The sequence below is a fragment of the Protopterus annectens genome, chromosome 4.part1, assembly GCF_019279795.1.
Source record: "Protopterus annectens isolate FY-2018-M chromosome 4.part1, PAN1.0, whole genome shotgun sequence".
Lineage (NCBI taxonomy): Eukaryota > Metazoa > Chordata > Ceratodontiformes > Protopteridae > Protopterus > Protopterus annectens.
Window position 1 is genome coordinate 549,888,819 of NC_056734.1, and position 25,650 is coordinate 549,914,468.

A 25,650-nucleotide genomic window follows, 5' to 3' on the forward strand; every position below is an offset into this window, starting at 1 on the left:
TTTTTTTTTCTTAAATAATGTCATTGTTTAATAGCAATAACCGACTCCGTGGTTGTGGTATATTGAAGATTTAGCCACGGTTGCCTTTGTTTAATCACTCGGGCTTCACCCTCATGATTAAACCACACCAAACATGGGTAAATCTTCAATATACCACACCACTTCATCGGTTATTGCTTTATTAGCTTCCAGTAGCTCAGAGTTTAATTCCCTCAGCCTCTATATGCCTACTGTATGTTGCTGAGCAACTCACTTAACTAGACAGTGATCCCAGAAAAAAAGTCCATGTGGACCAGTGCTCTACCCCAGTTAACAAATATAAATAAGTAAATTATTTTCATCTGGAAGAAAGTGATGACAACAGATAAGGTTTGTACAACCCTTTTAACATTCATCACTGTAAGTAAACATATATGTATATATTTAGCTTACCCAAGTATAAATCTAGCTGGAGTATACTAACAGTTAAACGTTTATAGAAATTTAGTTTAGGGAAGGTCAAGGGAAACCAGTGACGTTTATTAGAGAATATCATTGCTGGAAACAGTGAGACCCTTTCATTCCTGCAGTAGAAACTGAACTGCACACTTCTCTTCTGTACCAGAAAGTGACTGTGTAAGTTTTTGCTTTCTATTAGGCTTAATTTTTGATATCTGACTGTTTAGGACAAATACTTACATGCTGGCAAGTGGGAACGTTTTGTAATTTTGGGGGAATGAAACTAATACTGCATTTTGTCTTTATTTTTTCACTTTCAGGAAGCACTTAATCAGAATTTTTTTTTACTGTTTTCTGCAGAAAAGATGAAGCTCATTTATGCTGGATTTTTCTTCATCTGTGTGCTTGCCAGCACATATATTGGTAAGGAAGTTGCATTTAATTCTTGTAATGCATATAATTGCTCATTTGTTACACAGATGTTATGATTAATAAATTTACTTCAAATAACGCAGTAGGTGTACAATACAAACAAAGATTTATTTAATGTGTGCCAAAAAAAAAAAGAAAACATGCCATAAAGTCCTTGCTTCCTCCAGGGGCAGTCTTAGAGTAAAGCAGGTATTTGTTTTGAGATGTATTTGAAAGATTTTCTTCTTCTTTTTCCTTTTGCAGAAGCCAATGTAATCAAAAGGGAAGTAGGTAAGATCATTTTTCATTTATATCTTTACTGGTTTATATGTGAAAAATATACCTTTACTCAGAAACAACTTTTTCAACACAGAGAACAGAATATATGAAGTTCAGAACATCTTCACAGTTAAGATTTCTCCCTTAGATAACCTTAAAGAATGCTACTTACAATGGAGACTACAAGTGGAGCTTACCTAAATGGAATAATATTTAACTATTTGAGGAATAACAAAGGGACACAAGGAATTTATAGACACCTTGACCATGTCATGGCAGTGTATGCTGAAATCCTATCTACTTTAAGGCTTACTTACATACAAATTAAACATTGTTTCTGATACAAGATAAAGTATACCGTGCACAGATTACCTCATAATAGAATACAATGAAAAATATTTTATAAAACAGCAACAATTCTGAGGCAGTTAGGCAGCAGATTTTAAATAATTCAGTGGACACAGCAGTCAATAAAAACAAGCCTCCTAGAAGAATGCAAAAATGCAAAGTTTATTGTAACTAATTAGGCTATAGTAATTAACTTGATGTATTATTTTAACTAGATAAGAGATTTAGCAGAAATTATGTTTTCCAGAGGAAACAGAGGAGCTCCATTATCCTTAAGAGTCACAGAGTATTTATGGATTTTGTGTGTGTGTGTGTGTGTGTGTGTGTGTGTGTGTGTGTGTGTGTGTGTGTGTGTGTGTGTATACATACAAATATAGACACACACACGCACGCATGCACGCACACACAAAGAGAGAGAGAGAGAAAGAGAGAGAGAAAATCAACTCATAGGATTTGGAGCTTTATTTGCTCATTGTTGTAGCCATTTGTGCTATACTACCACACAAGGATGCATACACACACACACACACACACACACACACACACACACACACACACACACACACGCACACACACACACACACACACACACACACACACACACACACACACTCAGAAAGTGCCTGATTGCATTAAAATTGATACTTGTGTTATTAACAGTGTAGTGTCAAATATACAAACCAGCAGAAAGACAAGCACACTTACCCATTTAACAAATTGCGGATTAATAAATAAATCTTCTGTGCAGTCTATAAAAGTGCAATAGCAGATAATGCTGTACCAATGGGTGGTAAATGCAAGACAACTTTCTGCACATCTATTTTTTGCTGAAGAATGTATGTGTACTCTTGTATAGCCCTCTGAATGGATGTACATTTACTTAAAAGAAGGTGCATGCTAACCAGCTCCATTTGACTAAGAACACATTTCTGTGTTTCTCTAACAAAAACACTTAAAATTCATTAAATCTCTACCAATAACAGGATTATTTTAAAGAAAGGAAAATTAAGGCATTAAGGCAAGCCATTGATAGACACAGCAGACTTGCAACTTGTTTGATACTATTACTTCTCTTACGTAAATGCTGTCCCCTGGAAGGCTGGGAAATATGACTAGACAATTAGACTTTCGGCTTTTCCCAGTTAGGGGTTGCCACAGCTGAACTCCGGTCCGCTCATGATTGGCAGTGGATTTTTACAGTGCCGAGTTGCCAACCCGTCTCCCAACCTTCAACGAAGGCACGCCCATTCACACTCGCACCTACCTGCATGTCTTTAATGTCACTCGACATGCAGACTCCACACAGAAGGCGCTCCAGCCGAGAATCGAATGGGAGAACCTCTTTCTGTGAGGCGATAATGCTAACCGCTGCACCACTGCAGCTGGAAATATGACTACACAATTAAACAAGTTAATTAATTTTCATTATTTTAAAATAATGGTGTAGTAATACACTTCCAAAATGATACAGGTTGTATTTTTGTGACACTTGTGAACAAATATAGTTATATCTGTAGGCCACTGACAGAGTAAGTTGTCCTTTCCAGCAATTTTTAGTCCAGTTGCAAGAAACCTATTTATGCAGTGCAAAATGTTCACTTTATTTTAGTTAAGCAATTATGTATTTGTATATTTGCACTGTTTGGCCAGCATGGTCATTCACTGGTTAAAGTCTCTGTCTCACAGATTCAGGGTCTGGTGTTCAATCCTGACTTCCAGTTACTGTCTTTGTGGAATTTATATGCTTTACTTGTGCCCCATCAATTTTCTCTGGGCAATCCTGTTTTCTCCCACCTTCCAAAAGCATGCCATTTGATTGACCACACTAAATTTTGCCTATATATCTGTTGCATTTTATTTTCCTCTTTATGTCTGTGTCATGGCTTAAAAGGGTCTAAAGAGCAGACCAAAGACAAGCCCACTAACCCAGTTAACAAATTGTGGGTAAATAAACACATGAAATATCTGTAAAGCAGTGACAAAATTTCTGCAAGAAACTGATCACTCATATTCACTGCTTTCCTTACAAGTACATGAATACATTTGGTCAGTTGTTTGGTGCCTGTCAGAGGGAAGCTGATTTAGTCAGGATGAACCAATTAATTGAAGTTGTTTTTTAACTGAAATCATAAATTTCTTTGAGGTGTGATGATCTTAGAATTAATTATGTTAGAAAAGGTGGTTAAGGGGTATCCCCTCCACATGGATTGTGATGGGGACTTTACTACACATAAAACACTTCTTAACAAAGTTCTGTTCAATTTATTTATATAGTCCAACTGAATTAAGCAAAACTTAACTTTCTGCCTCTACGTAAAGCAATTCTTACCAACGTTTTGCTCAATTTATTTATGCAGACCAACTGAATTAAGTAAACTGTGACTATCTGCAAGTGAAGTCAACTGAAGAAATGACAGACAGCTAGTGTGCTGTGACATGGTACTTAGCGGCAGAATGCTCCAGGATAAACTGTGCCAACACTGAGGCTGCATGCTGCCCATAAGAAAATGCACTACATACAGTAGAGCAGTGCTGTAAATGCCTGTGGTTAGCAATAAATCCATCAGGTGAAGCAGCAGACCAGGCAGTCATGGTGGTAAAGGACACCAGCACTATCACATAAATTTAAGTATTTATGAACAACAAACTTAAATGATATACATAGTACATTTGGGTTAGTGGCACCATGATGGAATTCTTTCGCTGTATCAGTTCTCTGTGATTATATGCCGAAATAGATAAACACAATATAATCAGCTTAATGTACATAACAGTGAACACAAGGTACCTGCATCAAAACTAAGAAGTCAGGTTATTTAAACAAATCGAGATGCTATCAGTCTACCAGCATTCACTATTGCATGTATACTGTTTCAAGTCATAGTCACAGTGTGCAAAATTACATATTAAAATTAGGTACCCTTATAGAAGCTGCATTTTAAATAATATCACCAATTGTTTTTTGACCAAGGTGTGCTACCTTTGTGGTGATTTCTGGATATGTTGCAACACCCCCTTTCTAATGTACTAGTTTGTCATCCTCTTATCACCCCCACACTTCCACTATAGATTACAGATTTTATGATTTCAGGTAAGGCAGTATCTTTACTTTTGCTCATCTCCTTGTGGGTAGTTCTACAATAAATGAGTAGTTGTGCCTTTTACAGTATCTCACAGAGTGTCACCCTCTGTTACAGTTTCTCTTAAATTCCTGGTAACATATGCAGTGTTTCCTGACCACGCTCTTTGGTCACTCATTTGGCTGTAATCTGTATCTCTTTTTAGAGTTCAGTCATAACAGGGGAGCAAATGATTTAACAGCTAACTGACTTAATGCACTGCATATATGTGTGTGTGTGTGTGTGTGTGTGTGTGTGTGTGTGTGTGTGTGTGTGTGTGTGTGTGTGTGTGTGTGTGAGACTCTTATCTCTCAAGTGTCCAGATTTTTGCAGAATGTCCAGATTTTTAGTTTCATAGTTTTTGTTGTTACTCATAAAATTTGTGATTTCCTGGTAAATCACTGAGGATTGAAGTCACATATCCTTCAGAAAATGCATGCTACATGAATCCTGTTATTCTGACAACTTTCTAATATTATAAGAACAATATTTAAAAATTGTCCCTATTTTTTGGCCTTTGTTCCCCCATTATTTTAGGCTTTGTCCAGATTTCTTGCTCTAAGAGGTTGAGAAACTTGATGTGTGTGTGTGTGTGTGTGTGTGTGTGTGTGTGTGTGTGTGTGTGTGTGTATCAAGTGGACCAATTATGGTTAAGGAGTACCATCGATAAGGGGGAGGGATTTATTTGACATAGCATTTAGTTTTATGGCTGCATAGCAGGTCTGAGCTAAATGTCAAGACATTATGTAGTGTATTTCAGAATACGGTCTTAAAAGCAAAGGAAATGTGGAAAACACCTAAGGATCTTATATACAAAACTAGTCACTGGTGGTGGGGATGCTCTGAATACAGTGATTTGGTAATTTGCTTAGTTTAAGAATAGTTATGAGATGGAAGTTGAGATATCCTGTGGTTACTGAAGAAAACAACCATAATACAATGCTCTCCTTTGGAGAATAACGTTACACTTACAGTATGTCTAAATCAAAGAGGCTGAAGCTCTAAAAGAGATACAAAGGACAACAGTGGTTATGCAAAGCAGTAGTAACCAGAGAACTTTGCCAGGGGCAATACATATGCTATTAGGGGTTAGAAAAGAATGCAGCAGACAATTACAAAAGGCTGATTACAAAACAGAGCCAAAGTGCATGAAAAGCCATGCCCTGAACTGTATCTGCTTACTGTTATACCACTTCCGGTGAAATATGGTAAAAGATTTAATATGTCAGGAATATTCCAAGGTTGCAAGACTTTCTTTCTTGAGGTATACTGCTCATAAAAACCTAAAGTCCCAGTTTTGTAGATATATGAGGCTAAATGACTCAATAGCACAGTACTTTGATTGTCCTATTCTTTGTTCCAGTAATAAACATAGCCAGTTCAAACCTACAGCATAATCTATTCAAAATGTTAGAGTTTTAAAAGTAATTCTCCTTTCTTTAGCAGGCGCTTTAAAGTTTACAAGCATCTGGTTTAAAAAAAAAATTCTGCCTTTCCATCTCAGCTAGAATCCACCAAGCAGTTACACGACCTTACTGGCTACATACCAGATTTACCAAAGCTAGACAGTTAAGACAATGAGTGAGAAGGTCACGGAAAAAACAATCAGTAAAAACAAAATGAAAACTCCAACTTCCAATAAGTGACCTCCCAAACCTCTTGTATCAGAGGCACATGGGATATATACAAATGATCCTTATGAACATCAGGTGTTTCAGCTAATTGGCAATTCTGAATGCCCATGACTTGTTTTGTCGTTTTAATGGACAATTTCAGGCCAATAAAGCCAAACCTAGGCAGTTAAGTATCTAGCCTGTTACTTTTCAATTAGTTTGCTCACATTTTATCTCATCTACCTGATCTGATGTACAGAAATGCTTAGGCCACATACTTCTGATTTTATACTTATTCAGTTGTTTCTTATAAAGCACAGGTCTGATATATTTGTTATTTTCTTTAAGGCCAGGTGTTCTTACAAATTGAATTGGTGCTTCAGAATATTCAGGGGTGACGGAAGTTGCTGAAGACTGGGGGTGGGTGGGTGTGAAAGGCAAAAGGGGCAGTTTGTAATATAAAAAGTCATTGTTTTAGATGTCTACTGCCATGACAGAATCATATCTGTGACTCAAGATGTATATAGTGTAAATATGAGTTACATTCAAAATGATTGTGCAGAATTTTTCTAGAAACATACAAATGAAGCTAATATTTTGACGGCAAAGTATGTAATCCAGGACCCATATATTCAAAAGTTAGAGAAAAAAGTGCAGTAGTGCTGTAACATACTTACCCCTGCTATACAGAGAGATACCACCACAGAAGAGTGATGGGAAGTTGTTAAACACTTCATTTGGACTTTTCTGAAGTCAGACGGAAGTGTTCAACAGTTTGAATGAAGTGTGTAATAGCTTCCCATGGCTCTTTTGTGGTGACCGCTGATTGCTGTTAGTACTGGAGAGTGTGACTAGAGCTTAATAGTAGTAAGAAGTACTTAATAAAAGCTTGATAAGCACCTTTCCAATGTAAGAAAGGTGCTTAACAAGCATGCCTTTTCCTAAAATTCAGAGCATAATTATAGTGATCCATACACTACGAGTCACTATCATTCAAAATAAGACATAAAATGCATCACAGAACATCTAGATTATGCCAGCATCCACAACCCAGGTTGTACAAGCGGAGTTTCACACAGGCTTACTGAGGGCTTCTGCCCTGGAACCACCTGTTCTACACCTGGCCCTGCTCAAAAGTGTGCACAGAGGGTTGCTCTAGCGTGTGTGTGTGTGTGTGTGTGTGTGTGTGTGTGTGTGTGTGTGTGTGTGTGTGTGTGTGTGTGTATGTGTGTGTGTGTGGATAGTGAGGGCTGGAAACAATGAGATTATTATTTCTTACATTTTCCTTGCAATCAACCCTCAGAGGTATGCACAGAAGTGGCTGTAACTGGTTTGGGAGTGGGAAAAGTGTCATTATTTCTCTAATTTTCCTCACATTTAAACCTCAGAGATATTATACATATAATATCACTATGACTTTTGTGGGCGGTGTGACAATGTGATCATTATTTCTTTAACGTTTCACACAATCATACCTCACAGGTATGCACACAGCATCACTATAACTTGATATCATATATCAGAAGTATATACAGGTGGCTTACATTGGGAGGCAGGCGTAAGGATGCCTATAATGAATATACATCTGTGATCAACAAGGTAAATATGTTACTATATTTTGTTAGGTGGATGCACAGATGATGTTATCTGTCTTTTTAGGGGTGGGATGAAGAGGTAATCAGTAACTTGAAGTGTATGACTGAGGTCATTTATTCATTCACTTTCATCCCATTCTAATAACACAGGAGTACACAAAAGGTGGCAATCTTTTTTTTCTTTTCACAGAGAGACAGACAGTATTTTAAGATATAATTTATATATCTTTGCAAACAATTATCTTCTCAGTTAATTGGAACTATTTTTGTCAACTTTAATCATTAAGCCTTGGGAACAACTTATTTTTCTCTGAATGAAAAAAAAGACTGAATTTCTTTATTTAGTCATGATTTTTGTCCAGGCCATAATTGTAACAAAAGGCAGGAAAAAAGCTCTAGATCTTACCGTAGAATATCTAGAATTCCATGGTTTCTGACACCCAAGCAGCCTCCAGACTATCATCTTAATTCTGTTATTTCCTCCACAGTTAGTACACTGCATTCCTGGCCATTTAGATAGTGGTGAAAGGATGCAGGAAGAAAACAGACAGCAAAAATCAATTTCTTTCTTTAGCCACAATTTTTGTTCAGTCCATCTTTGGCTCAAAGGCTTTGAAAAAAAGCTCTAAAACGCAACTCAAAGCATCTAGAACCCAATGTTTTTATTTATTTATTTATTTTTCGGGGGGAAGGGGGGCTGAGACCTCTGGCTTCGTTTGATTATTTCCTCCAGTATAATCTTGGCCATTTAGGATATATTGAAACAATGAAGGAAACATCTGAAGAGTACAATAAAGTATGGAAAAACAAGAAAAAAAATAATCTGAATGGTGTTGCAAGACCAAGATGGAGAGATGGTAGTGGGCACAATGGGGGTATCTGGGGGGCAGTGGACAGTTGGGGGCCAATGCAGTCCTTTTCCCAGGGTTTCATTTCACCAACAGCCATATTCAAAATGTTCGGTACTACCAGGGACTACCCCATTCAAGTACATCACACATCTTATCAACAAGGTTTTTACTCTTCATAAAAAATGTATAACACTGGATAAAAAAAAAACATGCAAGATGCTTGGTTTTGCCAGATTTCTAGTATGCAACAGCTCTTTTGACTGTAATTTAATTTATTGCTACATATCATATACCTGGTTGCATAACAGTGTCACACATGCCCTTGCAGACATACTCCTTAAAACATTTAACTTAAATTTAGTTACTGGCTTTGTCCCTGATGAGTGGCACACTGCAGTGGTGATGCCCTTCAATAAAGGTGGTCTTACAACTGACCTGGATAGTTAAAAGTCCAATCAGCCTTACAAGCCTCATCTGCAAAACCATGGGGTGTATCATAACTAACCTCATAAACTGTGATATCAGGAATCTTGTTTGAATTGACCCCAAAAGTTTAGTTTAGCTTTGTGAAGGGTATATCCTGTCTATTTAACCTAGTAAACCTCTTCACAAGGGTTACAGAGGCTATAGATAGTGGCCATGCAGTGCATGTGATGTGGTGTATCTTGACCTGGTGAAGGACTTTAACACAATTCCGCATGCTGATATCATACAAAAGCTTTAAAAATCAACCATATATGGTAAGATGGACTGCAAACTGGCTGAAAGGCAGAGCCCACACTGTGAGAGTTACTGATGCCTGTATGAAAGTGAACAGTGGTGTCCCTCATGACTCAGTGCTGGAGCATCGACTTTTTAGTATTTACTTCTTTGATCTCCAAGTGGAGAAACAAAACCTTTGCTTAACAAAGTTTGCAGATGACTGCAAAGTGGAGTTTGTTGTTAAGTCACAATATGATACCCAAACTCTTCTGAATGAATGAACTCTCCCTGTCAAAACCCTGGTGTACTAAAAATTAGCTCAACCTAAATGCTAAAAAATATAGTATCAATTTTGGTAGACAACCTCTCTCCTCATCATACTGTATAACTTATACACAACTACAAAATGAAAATTTTGTCAATGACCTAGATGCATGGGCTCATAGCACCCTCACTTTTGATCATCATGTGACAACAGTTGTCAGGAAATCCTTTTATTATCCCACCTAATTGCCAAAGGAATATCAGCACAGTCTAAGAAGGTAATCACTCCATTATACTTAGCATTCATCAGGACAATTATTGAGTACATTGCCCACTTTGGGGTGTATCTCATTAATCATATCAAACAATTAGCAAGACCCTAAATGTTCCTAACCAGAAAGATCATAGGCCTAAAGTCCCTGACCTATGAAGATATACTGGAAGCTCTATCACTTTATTCAGTGTCTTACAGACTTTTGAGGGGTGATCTTCATTAGAGACCCAGTTGTCCTGGACCTCCTGCTTCTCTGCAAGTCCAATACCTTCACTAGTATTAGAACCAGAGGCCTAAATCTTCACCAACAGATAAATACTGCACAGTAGAGAGGCATGCTGATAAGGCAGAGCTTCCCAAACCTTTGGAGTAAACTTCCCCTACATGTTAAGCAGTGCGATTCACTATCTTACTTTAAACAAACTAGCGACTGGATGGGTATCCACAAATTTACTCTGGGTTTCACTGGTATGGCCACCCTGGTAAAAAGAGGTACTGCCTGAAGGAGGATATCGGCAAAGAGTGAATGGTCATGAGATTTGCTGACCTTGGAATACCTATGAACTTATGAATCTAAACTGTTTTCATGGCTTACTACCATAGCTTGTCAGGAAATCTGTCTACTTCCATAATGAACATGAATAGCATAATGTGGGTGCAGGAGAATTAATGAACAATTAAATACAGCAAATGATTACTATGCTGGAAGTCAATCTTACTCCAGTGAAATGTACCTCTGTGGCAAATTCTGCCTAAAACAGGCTAATAGATAGGAGAGCCAAAGTCTATCCTGGTACTTAGTGGGTGAAAGGCAACAAACACGCAGGTCTGCCTCCACTTATGGAAATTAAACATACCTCTTATCTGTACAAAGTATGTATGTCAATGTAATGTCTTATTGTACTTGTGTAAATTATTATCTTAACTGCAGTTGATCTCAGATTGTGGTTTAAAATGGTCAATTGACAATGCCACTTAACAGCAATCAATAAATAAACTGTCCAGAATTTTCATAGGTTCATAGAAGGTTACTAGGCTAACAGCCCTAAAGCCCTTACAAACCTAGCCATATTTATTCCAAGTTCCTACAATTGTCAGTGGATAGGTGAGTGAAGTTCACAGATGTAAGAGTCTATTGATAATTAATACCGACTGCATCTGTCCATGAGAGACATGGGCACTGCCCCAGGAATGAATTTGTGACCACTTATCCATTGATCTAGGTTGTATTTGAAGAGGGTCAGGGAGGGGTTCTGTTTCACTTGAAATGGAAGTTTGTTCCAGAGAAGTGTCAGTCTCTGGGAAATGTATCTATCTCTCCAGGATGATTTGTTCATGTCAGAGGCTACGTTAAGATTCCTGGAGTGAGTGACCCTCATGCCGTTTGATTTACAAATGGTTAATATTTCCATCAGGGCCTGGTCAGAGACTGCCCTGTAAGACAGGTACAGGTCACTCCTTAGCAACCTGTGGGAGACAGAATAGAGTGGCAGGGCTTTCAGTCTTTCTGCGTAAGACTTGTTTTGTGTACCCAGTAATTTCTTGGTGAGAAACCTATATGGCCTGTCCAGTTATTGCAGGTGTCTGGAGAGGTACATGCAAAAGGGAGCATTGTACTCCATTAATGGTCTGAAGAGGGCTGAGTATAATGGAATTATAACATCCTTAGATCTAGATGCTATGCCTTTACTTATAAGATGTGCTACATAGAAGGATTTCCTTACCACTGTGGATACATGGTGGTCGAAGTTCAGATTGCTATCAACCTGAGCACCCAGATCACATACTACTGAGTATACACATAGGGGGTTACCATCCATAGTGTAATTAGCAGGGATGTCATCTTTGCCAAAGGGAATAATAATGCATTTTTTGCATTTAGCTTTAATTCGTAGCTTTGGCAGCAGTCATTTGTCTGCATGAACCTTTTCTGCAGTATGTTAACATCATTGGGGGAATCAGTGATTGCTCCCAATTTGCAATTGTCAGTGAATTTGGTCAGCCACAGGCTGTCCACATTTGCATGGATTTCTGAGAAATAAATTTCAAACAGTAAAGGGCCCAGCACAGAACCCTGTGGTATGCCACTGGTGACTAGTCTTTTGCTAGAGGTGAAGTCAAAACTTTGGCAGTATGTGCCCTGTTGGTGAACCAATTGGCTACCCATCTAGTGATATAGGGGGTTAATAGCCAATTGGGAGAGTTTCTTTATAATACCTGAGTGGGAGATTGTGTCAAATGCCTTTGCTAGGTCAAGGTAGGTGGTGTCCACTGTCTTTCCCTCATCTTCAGTCTTGGTGATGTTCTCAAAGAGGTCAATCAGGTTTAACAGGAATGGCCTACCCTTAATGAATCTGAACTGGGTTAGGTATAGAGTTTGGATTACCTATGTCCTTGTTGATAAGGTTCATAATGATTCTTTCCATGGCCTTGCAGATGAGGCTAGTCATGTCTATGGGTCTATAATTCCCAGGTTCAGCTGATGGTCAACCTTTGTGCAAAGGGATTACTGTTGCTGTTCTCCATTCCACCAGAATATAGACAGTTTTCAGGCTGTGATTAAACAAGGATCCAAGTGAGTCTGCCCGATCATGTTTTAAGTTGTTTAGAGGACAACCTGGGGTGTTGTCTGGTCCTATTGATGCAATGTTTTTGGCTTTGGACAGTGCAGAGATGACCTGCTTTTTTGAGATAATAGGCTTAGGAATGGTGGCAGATATACTTTGGGAGATGACAAGTGGGGACAGGGGGGAGTGAAGTTTGCTGCAACTCTGTCAACTAGCAGGTTGGCTATTACCTCCGGATGAGTATGAGTGGTGCCATCCACAACCAGTTCATTGCATAGCTGGGTATTCCATTTTAGATTTTGGACATAGTTAAAGAATGCCTTGTGATTGTCCTTAGTTAGGGAGACTATTTTTGCTTTGGAATTAGCTTTGGAGGACTTGAGAAGATCTCCAATTTGTTTGTTTAAGTGAGAGAGGTATTTCATCCTCTGCTGAACAAGTTCCCTCATGTTATTGACATTAGTTTGTTTCTCTTGTTGTATAGCCTCTTTATACTAGGGGTCCACCAGGGTGCCTTGTTTTTTCTGTAAGACCTGGTATTAATCCAGTCAGGTGCAGCCGATTCTATACAGTTGCTTAAGTGGTTATACAGGGCATTGAAACTTCTTATACCATCACTTAATAGGAGATAATTTGTCTTGGAAAAATTCTTAAGTGTTTTTAAGTTTGATGGGGTATATGGCCTTATAATTACATTGAACACAACTGATTTATGGTTCAATCTTACCAGGAAGAACATTACATGGGGAGTGCAGTGCGCCCCCATGTTGGTGAGTACTATGTCCAGGACATTCGAGCCCCTTGTGCTGACTAGCTGTTCCAGAGCATTTAGATTGACAAAGTCCGAGGACTTGAGAAGATCTCCAATTTTGTATGTAAACCACAAAAAAAGCAGCAAATACTTAAATGAATACCACACGAAACTGGCCAGTAGTCCACCAATAGTTATCTTTATTAAAATACATGAAAATGCTCTAGCGCCTCACATATATTAATGGAAAAATTTTCAAGCAAGAAGCATATATAGTTGTAATACGAAGAAAATTATTTATGGTTTAAAATGTCCTTGTAAAAAATGTTATGTGGGGGAAAGTAAAAGACAATGTGCATGTAGGCTCAAAGAACATATAAGAGATATTAGGAAAAGTAAATTAAGTAGTCCAGTAGCAGTTCATTTTAAGGAGTTTCATAATAGTATCCCAGAGGGGTTACAAGCGACTATTTTAGAAAAAGTAGAAACTAATGAATTGATGATAGATCAACATACAAAAAATATATTAAGAAAAAAAGAGACTATGTTGATTTGAAGTTTGATACTATGAGCCCTAGGGGCTTGAATCAAGAATGCACTTGGAAATGTTTGGTGTAATGCAATTAAGTAAATTGTAATTGATTAATTGTCTTGTTAATGAAGTAATTTACATAGTTTAAAAGTATATAAGCTCAGGTTTTAGTGTATGTGATTATACTCTGTTAAAGGCTTTTTAGCGCCGAGGCGCTAGAGAATTTTCGTGTATTTTAATAAAAATAACTATTGGTGGACTACTGGTTAGTTTTGTGTGGTATTCGTTTAAGATCTCCAATTTGTTTGTTTAAGTGAGAGAGGGATTCCATCCTTTGCTGAGCCAGTTCCCTCATGTTCTTGACATTAGTTTGTTTCTCTTGTTGTATAGCCTCCTTATACTAGGGGTCCACCAGATTGGCTTGCTTTTTCGGTAAGACCTGATATTAATCCAGTCAGGTGCAACCGATTTTATACAGTTGCTTAAGTGGTTATACAGGGCATTGAATCTTCTTATACCATCACTTAACAGGAGATAATTTGTCTTGGAAAAATTCTTAAGTGTTTTTAAGTTTGATGGGGTATATGGCCTTATAATTACATTGAACACGACTGATTTATTTTTATTTATTTATTTACATTTGTTGACCAGGAGTGTCCGACTGGACATAGCTCCATTTTCAGCAGAGGCCCGGGGAGAAAAGCTCCACAGTTAAAATATACAGGCAGTAGTTACATTGGATTTACATAGCAATTAACAATTTGATCGACATAGCAATTAACAATTACAAACATAGTTACAGATGAAGAGCATAGTACATCAGTAGACAACTAGAATCTTTATCATCTGCAAAGTACATAACAGACATTAACAATAGTTACAGTAAGAAGTTCTTGCTGTATAATAAGTAGTTAGGCTTATGAGCATCCGAGCTTGCTATTTATGGTTCAATCTTACCAAGAAGAACATCACATGGGGGGGGGTGCAGTGCTCCCCCATGTTGGTGAGTACTATGTCCAGGACATTTGAGCCCCTTGTGGGAGTGCTGACTAGCTGTTCCAGAGCATTTGGACTGACAATGTCCGAGAACCTCTGAGCCAGCATGTTTGTGGTCATGTATGTTTCCCAGTCGATGGAAGGATAGTTAAATTCAACCATGAATTTTGTGTTGGGCTGTAAGACAACTGACTCCAGTAAGTCCATATATGTGATATGCTTTTACTGGTTCATGGTGGGGACCTATAGCTAGCTATGATGTGGTAGGGGTTTGCAGAACATCCCTCATTTTGCCTCATATTTTTGCCCCGTCTCTTGTAAAATGTTTGATTTCCTGGTAAATCACTCAGGATCATATGTCTCACCTCTCCAGAATTTCAGAGAATGTCCAGATTATTGCTTCTTATTTTTGGTCTGTTCTTCATAAAATGTGTGGCAAGCCATCGGGGACTGTGCCCACTAAGTAATGAGATAGCTGAGTTTGAGACTTTATATTCTTCAGAAAATGCTCACTAATACAAAGTCTGTTATTTTAGCAAATTTCTAAGTTTATATGATTAATATTTAAAATCTGTCTTTGATTTTGGCCCTTTATCCCCACCCTCATTATTTCTGCCTTTATCCAGAAATCTGAAGCAAATGCAAACGTTGAGAGGTATGCAGAGGATTCATACTTATATGGTTCAGAAAATGCATGTAAATGCTAAATTTGTTTTATTAACATTTTAAATGAATAAGTAATGATTAAAAAGTGTCCCTGATTTTAAGCCTTCATTCCCCTGTTATTCTTGGCTTTAGCCACATTTTTGATGAAAGGAGTTGATCATTATGCCTTTGAAATACTCACATAGGCTTTTCCATGGCAACTGCGAGTTCGGGCAAGCAGAAAAAGATGATTTATCACTCCAATCATCGTTTTTCTGGCTGTTTGACCTTGCAGTTACCTTGAACATGCCAATGTGAATGCTTTTGTGTACTTGTTACTCCGGTGGAAGTTACAAGGCATATTGGGCAGTCTACTGATACTGAAGGACTCCTGCTTCCCTCCCCCATGGATCTGGTGCCCATGAGAATACTACCTTTATTGTTTTATTTGTTTTGCTCTAATATGGGTCAGGAATGCAGTTGATCAAACACCTGTGAGTGACCTATCAAAAACAATTCTGCAGCCAGTACTTTTTTCTTGAATGGAGATAGCACTAAAAAAATTAGAACAATAAAAATATATGTTTCTGGCAAGTCAATGTCATGCTTCTGTCAATGGTGGGGAGAAGTCCAAGTTTGTCATAAGTCAGGGGACAGAAATGTTTATTTTGAATTGCAGTGATCAAAGAATTCAAGTCTGATTTGTAGAAAAAAAAATGTCAACAGTATACACTGACCTTGAATTACTATTAGTTAAGTAGCAGTTGATTCGCTCTAATGAACAGGTGTCCTACCACTCTCATTAACATGACCCGTTTTAACACATTCAATACAAATAAGAATTTTTCACCATTAATTGTCACCACAGACAATTATGCTTTAATTTTTGCTTAATTTCAGACATGAAATACTAACAAACCCTTTTGTGTAAATAAATATAAAGTTTGTCTTTATGCTTCCACTCATAAACAATCTAATTTGTATATCAATACCTAACATTTTTAATAGGAAAACATTCTTAGTGGTTAATCAGTTTTGTTCAGTATATTAAAAACACAACGTTTGCAGTTTAAAGAGAGAGTGAGAGAGAAGGAGGGAGAGACAGCACTTTCTGATATCTGCTCTAATGCTGTATAATACCACACAGGCGCATCACCTTTTGTGTAGTCAGTTGATTGACCATTAAGGGTGCTAGTTCTTCAGCCTTCTCCAGTTAAACCTATCAGTAATATGAGCAAAAATATTAACTAGATATTTTCTTCAGATGTTACAATTTAATTAGTTAAAAAAAAAAGCTTCACTGGGGCTCCTTTACATGAAACAACTTGTCCTTTTGTGCAAACTGTCTTGTCACACAACATTTTCTGTGAAGCTGCATTATTATTATCACTTCTTCTTTCAGCTTTTTCCCGGTTAGGAGTCGCCACAGCGGATCACCTGTCCACTCATGATTGGCAGTGGAGTTTTATGGTAATTTAGTATTACTTAAACTGCATCAGTTTACTATCGTGCCAGTGTTCAAGGTGACTCTTATAGAAACCTAGTATTATTAAACTACGTTCAATTCCACTATAAACTACCGATTTTATGATTTCACGAAAGGCAGTGGTTTTACTCTTGTTCATCCCCTTGTGAGCAGTTCCGTAAAAGTCTATCATACTGCACCTTACTGAGTTAACACTTTCTGCTGAAATCTGTTCTAACCCCTAATAACATATGTACTGTCGCCTGAAAAGACTCTCTGGTCACTCATTTGGGTGTGATCTATCACTGATATTTCGCAAAACCACTGTTGTAATTTGTATCTGTTTTAGTGATCCAATCAGAAGAGGAAAGCACAGCTGTAACAGTATACATTGGGACCCTACTTGTGATGCTCTAGTACTACTGTGGTTATACTGACACTCATAGAGACTGCTGTAAAACTAATACTATTCTGTTTCTCTTTTCTACTGCATTAGTGCTCATAAACAGGCTTGCTTGTGGGAATCAGGTACTACATATACTGATTCAGTTTACTGTTGTACAAGTACTCAGGAAGACATTTTCGTAGCTGCAGTCCTGTTGTACCAGTACTCAGGAAGATATTTTCATAGCCGAATCACTGTTGTACAAGTACTCAGGAAGATATTTTCATAGCTGCACTCCTGTTGTACCAGTACTCAGGAAGACATTTTCATTTGCACATCTGCAGTACTGTTGTAGTAATACTCAGGAAGACATTTGCACAGCTACAGTACTATTGTAGTAATACTCAGGAAGACATTTGCACAACTGCAGTACTGTTGTAGTAATACTCAGGAAGACATTTGCACAACTGTAGTATTGTTGTAGTAATACTCAGGAAGACATTTGCACAACTGTAGTATTGTTGTAGTAATACTCAGGAAGACATCTGCACAGCTGCAGTACTAGGGTATGGACGATCCTGCTGCTGACTTTGGAATGTGTTATATAGACTATGGCTGGCTTAATTTGGTTGTATGTTTTGTACTTTACTTGTGGCTCCCTTACTGTTTTTTTTTTGGGGGGGGGGTTAATTAGTGAATTTATAAATGAGTATATTCATTTGGTGGAGCTACTGTATTCTAGCTTACAATTTAGACATGATAGTTGTGGAGTTTGTTTAGCAGGTAATTTTCTGTGGTATCATAACTTGCCTGGCAGGAACCTGTATCTGCATCTGTTTTATTTTGTTTTCAAGACCTTTTTTTCTGTTTTACTGTTTTATTATGAGACTCTTCTACTTGAGAAACCTTCTGGTCATCCTCTACTCTTTTGACCTACAGACCACTAACACTTTGACATCTTTCAGCTGTTGTAGACTTGGGGGCCACTACATGTCTTAGAGTCTGTGGGGGAAGCTTTTATTCCTTGCATTCCCTGATACTGTGGTCAGCATTATGTTAAGGGTGACTAGGCACAACCAGGATAAGGGTTCTCTCTGCTTAGTTGAGGATCCTCTGGTGTGGAATCTATATTTCCAATGTATGGACATGGCCTGTTCCCCGTGATTTTGTTGAAGCCTGTTTTTTAATGCCAGGTCAGTTAAAAATAATCCTGCCATTGGCTCTGACTTGTTTCTGCATTCATCATATCATTTATCATGAAGGCTTGGCTGGATAACAACTTTGGACCCTCCTCACACTAGTCATTACTTTTGATCTCAGTGTAATTTACAGTCTTAAGCAGAATACTATAAGTGACAGTGTAGCCATTTTGTTTCTCATCTGTGAGTTAAATATTCCAGGTTAATGGAAGGCCCAGCATGGTTGAGTATGTCTTCCTAGGTGAAGGAGTGAAATGCAAAATCCTCATAGTTTACCACTTACCTTTTTTACCTTGGGGATTTTCTGTGAGGATTCTCAGATTTCAAGATTGATCTGGTTTGTGATCAATCAAGACTGTTCATCATGGGAGACTTTTTAATTTTTATATTGGCAATGAACCTAAAGAGACTGCCACTGAACTGCAACATGTTCAGTTAGATAAGTTACCACTGCTACATATTGAATAAAGGCACTCACTTGACATGGTCTTCTAGCTTGGTGACTCACGCCAAGCTTGGGTACACACTAACCTAGGCACAAGCTATTTAGCCTCTCATTGACAAAAAAAACTTTCATAAAATTACTAGTGGTACTATTATTCCCTTGGCGGCCAAGGTGGTGCAGTGATTAGCATTGCTGCCTCACAGCAAGTGGTTCTCTGGTTCGATCCCCGGCTGGGGTGCCTTCTGTGTGGAGTCTGCATGTCCTCCCTGTGGTTGCGTGGGTTTCCTCTGGGTGCTCTGGTTTCCTCCCACATCCCAAAGACATGCTGTAAGTGGATTGGACACACTAAATTGGCCCTAGGTGTGAGTGTGTGCATGTGTGTGCCTTCTGTGGAAGGTTGGGCGCCGGGCTGGCAACTCGACACTGTAAAACTCCACTGCCAATCATGAGTGGACGATGATCTGCTGTGGCGACCCCTAACCGGGAAAAGCCGAAAGAAGAAGAAGACTATTATTCCCTTGAAGGACCATATTATTCCCTTGAAAGACAATCTTGTTGAAGGGATCAGTGCTGAGAACCCCAAATTTACTGTTCACTGCATATAACACATCATTAACTGATGCTCTGGATCCAATGCATGTACAGCCAAAGCCATTAATACTTCATGAGCCATGACATGATTCTGAGCTTCATGAAAATCAGTGGCAACTACAGTACACATGAAAAAGTAGAAACCAGTTGAAAGTAAGCTTAGTCTGGCTGCTTATTATGTGGCACAACAGATAATGATCTCATACAGGAAGACAGTGATATTATCTGGTGAGAGAGCTGCCACAGATGACCATCCAGTGATGCTCTCTGAGGTAGTGAGCAAACTATACATCCCAGCATTCCTCATAATTAGCAAGGATTTTCTTTTTGACATTTTTGTGGAAAAGGTTGCCAAGATCTGGTAGACCTTTCCCTAAGATGCACCTATTGTGTCCTGAAGTAGTCTTTATGCAGATACCTTGACTTTTGCTAGTGGAGTTTAATTATGTTGACTATGAGAAGGTCATGGATCTGGTGGTTTCATCTGTGTAAGTTGCCCAGTGGGGCTGGGCTCAGGTTATTCTTGGATGGTTATGTCACTTGGTCCACTTATATATCACAGTGATTCTTAGTTTCTGAGAAATGGTTTTTCCTATCATTCTGAAAGAGGTTTTAATTTTTCCCATTCTCGTGAAAGCATCTTTGGATATGGGAAGTTTGGACAATTGTTATCAATCTCTAACCTTCTATTTGTTGCTGTTGTTGTTGTTGTGTCTTTCGGCTTTTCCCAGTTAGGGTTCGCCACAGCGGAACTCCGGTCCGCTAATGATTGGCAGTAGATTTTTACGTGCCGAGTTGCCAGCTCTGACGCACAACCTTCAACGAAGGTATGCCCATTCATGCATGTCTCCACACAGAAGACGCTCTAGCTGAGAATCGAACAGGACAACATCTTACTGTGAGGTGACAATGCTACTGCAGCACCATCACTATTTGTACGTGAGGTTATTTAGAAATTTGTTTATGCTTAGATGTATTCCTGTCTGACATTCTGTGACCTACCTGATCCTGGTTAGTCTGATTTTAATCAAGTAGCAGTAGTTTTAGAGCAATAGTTACATTTCACTCTGGTCATTGTTGAGCCCCGTTTGCCTTTTGACATTGACATCCATGGTATCTCAATCAGGTACTCAAATAATTTGCCTTGTGGCTTTAAATTTACACTCAGTTAATATTTTGTGGAGTTAACTATTCCGGTATCCACCCACTGATTGCAGCTCCCTGGGGCTTTATCCTGGCACCCGTGTTGTTTGCAGCACATACATTACAGCTATGAGATGTCACTAAAAGTAATAGCATTGGCTATCAATGTTAAGACATTTAGCTATAGTTCTCCTTTTATCAGGCGCCTCTGCAAAATAAGTTACTGTTGCAGATTTCCTGTTTTCCATCTTTCAGCAAATGATAACTGATATTGGTAGATACAACTATGTAGCATTCGAAAGTTCCTCCCCCTTACTTTTTATTGAGGAGAATCACATGAAATTTAATTCTTGACTGTGTTACTTTAGATGAGGAAATTCAGTTAATGACCAGGAGTCATCTGTCTTTCAAACTTCTTTTCCATAACCAGGCTTTTGGCTAGGCATTCTTTACCCCATGATGTAGAATGTACTTTGAGTACCAGTGGCTGCTAGGTCATTATTTAAATCTTTTTGTTAATCTTTTGTGTCTTACATAATGTGGGCCCTGTCTATTTGCAACAGCTGCTAGTACCATATAGTCTGGTTCAGCCTCTACGATTGTCAATTAAGGGACTACAAGTTGCTCCAGGACATGTCTCGAGGCCTCTGGTAGGCTGTCTTCTGTCTTCCTGACTTCAGCTCTTCTGAATCAGCCAATCTCTTTGTCATAAGCATGTGATTCTGTGGCTTCTTTCCAAAGTTTCCTTATGCATAATCTTTTAAGATAGTCTCTTTAGATTTTGCAAGAGATTCTGTGTTTTATAATCATAAGTTGTTTAAATTAATTATTTACTTAAAACCACTATACAGACTTCATGATATATTTCACATATTTCTTGTTATATGCTTAAATGCAATGAAAAGAACCAATGTTTAGTCACTTAATTACTCATATGAGTCAAACAAATGAATAAGATGGTGCGACTTGCACGTCAGATAGTGTGCTCTGCGGTGAGCATGCCATGGATATGTGCTTGATCTGTAACAAGGCAGAGGTAGCACCAATAAAGCCATATGGCTTTTAGCTGCATTGGGTACCTCAGTCAAGTTCTCTGGAATGTCAGTGACTCAACAGGCTGCATATTGCCTTTGATGTGTGTGATGATAATGTTATGGATTTTTTTGTCAGTTTATTACATTTTGTTTACTGGTATGAGCTATTAGTCTGGAGAGTCTTTTAAAGAAAACCCAAGACATTTTCTCTGGAAGAGGTATATAATACAGAACATTACTAAGGATTGTTCTTTATTAATGGGCTATGCAACAGAACACACATTTCTTGGGACTCTTTGTCCCCACTGCCTCTTAATCATTGACCCTTTCCATGGTCAGTCGGCTCGTTTGATCCTCATCAGCCGGGAGAGAGTTGAGTGGAAGAAGGCATCATTCAGACAGATAGCCATCAGGAGTGGGTCAAGGATTTTAGCTTGGTTTCCATGTCCTGAACAACATGCAAATGGCAAAGGGTAGAGGGAATGCATGCAGCAGGATGATGGAGGAGGCAGTCCCCTCACTTTTGCAAGTGGACTTCCTTCCAAGAATCCCTGTGCTACCTCCTTGAATCATGAGTGGTGATCCTCTAAGCCTATGCCAGGAAATTAATACCACCCAATGTGCCCTCACATATGACCAAAACCCACCATTCCCCTGGGAGAGGTGAGCAAACTATTCCCTTTCACTCCAGCCCCTCCCTGCCTGGTTTCCTCATTGCTGGGGATACAAATCAAACCACAGTCTCCTGGGTCACAGTCAGAAGTCCATAACATGCACTGCAGAGCCATGCAGCTTATTTGTATCTAGTAAGTGACTTTGACTATGATATATAACTGTAATGAATAACAAGGTAGACAGTGGAGTTTTGCTCTTCAAGTGAATTTCATGGATGGATTTTTCAAACTCATTAACAAGTTGGTATGACTAGCAACCTGATTATAATCCTCTATATCTGTCAATCTTCATAAAATCAGAAGTACAACTCAAAAGAACAATATAAAAAAATGAGAACATAGAAAATCTGCTACCATAATAGGCAAAGCAGTTTGGATGCAGATATTGAGTTGAATAAATAAGAACATGCAATTTAATAACTATGGAGTATATTCTTCTTCTTCTAAAATACAATGTTTAATGCCAGTAGTACAGGAAGGAAATAGACTTCAGTGAAGAAGACCTGTAATTGACTTGATACTGATTTGACGTATCTTTGTTTTGCTGACATAGTCTCACTGTCTTGGGACTTGATACAATAATGGCTGAGTTGATGCTTTGGTGTAGGTTCCCATACTTAATGAGCACGTATTCAGATGAGTTAACATCGTTTAATATTAACCTCTGTTTCCTTTTTCTCTGTCTAGTGCTGTTTCTATGTTAACACTCTATAACCAACTCCAAGTCTGGATAACTCTGTCACTAAACATTTCTGTGGTACTGCATCAAATGCTTACCAAAAGGCTAAGATAATCACATCAGCAGCCACTTTTTTGTCTATTGCCCTGTTATCCTATCAACGAATTATTTTATATTTAGCAAACTAATAAACAATATCACAGTTTTTAAAAGCACAATCATAGCTCAGAACTTCGTCTCTAAGTATTGCATGAAAAATAATGGCAGGTGGTTTATATGCACTACCAGCTTTGCTTTTTGATTTAGAAACCCCCTTCTTTGCACCATTATTTGCATATACAGGAATATTTGCTAAGACTGGGTTTGTGCAGTCTTAGAGCACCCCCATCACTCTAAGGTACAGTGAGTCTGTAGTTAACATATACAAGTAGTAGTTTTATGAAGGGCACAGACAGTCACATTATAATGAGGCTTTTCCCTGTGAAAAATGATTAAAAAGCATAGAGGCGAGTTTTAGAATTTTTGCAATTTGCTTTATTCTCCTTGAATACCAGTTCATTTTTTGATGTGCCATGTCTTGGATCTCACACTTCTGATAGTGGACCTGCTGAATTAAGGTAGTAGATGTTGATTATTTTAATCAAGCATAACTAACAAATAGCAAAAAAATACAAGCACATCACATTTTGTCAAGTTATTTAACATTTCTGAATGTCTAAAATTCAGTTCAGGAATCCAGATCCATGGATGTGAAAGAAATTTAGAGTGCAAGTAAAAAGGAAGAAATGGAGAACTTTTCCAGCCAGCTTGGGGTAGAATATTAAACTACTGATTCCCAGAATGAGAGTAATTCTTCTACAGCTTCCAGCTTGAAAAAGAGTGCAACAGAATGTATACTAGACCTGTAAGTGTAAATGGTGAAATGAAATAACAGGTATGCAGTCACATTGAATTGGGACTGTTCTGTACCTTTGTTTTCCTTTTTACCCTAGCTATAATCCTTGTAGTTCCTGGTCCGCTTGTCCTTCTTAAAATTGATATGGCTTACCTGGAGGTCAGCCAGTTCAGCATTATTTTCTTTTTTTTAATAAACATCTTTATTAAATTATCACATATGACATAAGCAATCTTACATTTATATAAATGAAAAACAAAATGATACCACTTTAGCTGCAAACATTATACATCAAAGACACCATTGAAATAACTGTAGCTGCAAACATTATACATCCCTTATAATCTATCCAGTCATTGTCAGTTAAGCATTATATGGCTCATTCAAATACTGCCTCTTAAACCTCATTCCTATTCTGCATATATTGTTCCCACATTTCCCATTTTTCCTATGTAGTTTGATGCTTCCCTTTTGTAAAGATCCTAATTTCAGTTGTTTTATCTTTGTTATTATATTTACTACTTCTAGTAAAGTTGGTCTAGACTTTGATTTCAATTTTCTAGTAATTGCTTTTTTGGCAGTCAACATAATTAGACTCAGCAAGGCTTTACTATGTCTTGGCAATTCTGATTCTGTATCATAGCTAAAAAAAAACATCTTCCCATTCAATCCAATCCACTCACCCAGCATCTACAACAGAGAGGTCTGCAGGAAATCCCTAAAGTCTGCCAGCTTCATTACACTCCCAAAAAATGTTTCCAGCCACCTCTTTCTTGCCATCTCCAACATTTGCTATCTACCTGAGGAAAAATTCTTTCGAGTCTACTTGGGGTATAAAAATATCTAGGTAAACACTTCCAGGCAAAGATTCTAAATCTTCTAGACATTATTGCATATTTGGAATATATACATCTATCCCCCATTGTCTCTTTGTGAATTGCTTATCCAATCTCGCTTCTCTATCCTTTCTAAGCTCCTCTGATTGATTCTTATAGTTATCATTTTAACGGCAGCTTCTAGAATCTATTAAAAATTGTACCAGCGCTAGGTCAGCGTTATTTTTAACAGTATTCTGACACACAGTGGGGGACATAGCTTCTTTACCTACAAATACAGCTACAGGCTTCTTTACTTCATCTAACTCATCTTCTCTAAAAGGTAACTCAAAAATAATTTTCATCCACCCAGGGTACTGGTAGTTTCCCTTCTTCTACTTCACTAGTCACCTTACTTACTTTAGAGATAGAGCTGTGCATCTGTTTCTGTCTGTCTGTCTGTCTGCACTGCTGTTAAAAGGAAAAGCATAACTCTCTGCTCAAGCTCACCTTTCACGTTTTTCTTCAGTATGAGAATGAGCTGTCTCTTTCGTAGTTTCTACACCTACTATACCATGTGTATTCATTCGATGACTGCAGTCTTTAGGTAAGACTTGCCTTCCCTGTCAGCCTCTTCCTATGGTATTTTATTAGCTTAACTACTGCTATGTTTTAGTAAGATTCAATTTTATCTAAACCTTCCACCCAAAACTAAATCTTGGCTTATTTAGTATATTCTGTTCTTACACCTTTTCTTTACTGGGGCTATGTATTTCTGGCAATGTATCCAGTTGACACCCCTTCAAATCTTTCATACCTCTTTGAATTGATAAAAGTCTTAGCCAATTATCACGTCATGTGTCAAGTTAGGTAATAGAGATACTGTGTGTTCAATTTTCTGTTTACTAGCTGCTTTATGCTTACAGACATGTAATAATTT

The 25,650-nt window shown here is 38.1% G+C and overlaps 1 protein-coding gene across 1 annotated transcript in view; it reads left to right on the top strand.

The window, feature by feature from the left end:
- The first annotated feature begins 484 nt into the window (after positions 1-484).
- Positions 485-25,650, top strand: part of LOC122801394 (otospiralin-like) — a 55,917-nt gene continuing 30,751 nt past the window's right edge. The window contains exons 1-3 of the mRNA XM_044070917.1: positions 485-615; positions 799-861; positions 1,114-1,140. Of these exons, the coding sequence (XP_043926852.1) occupies positions 804-861; positions 1,114-1,140 (85 nt within the window). The 5' untranslated portion in view covers positions 485-615; positions 799-803. The remainder of the gene's footprint in view (positions 616-798; positions 862-1,113; positions 1,141-25,650) is intronic.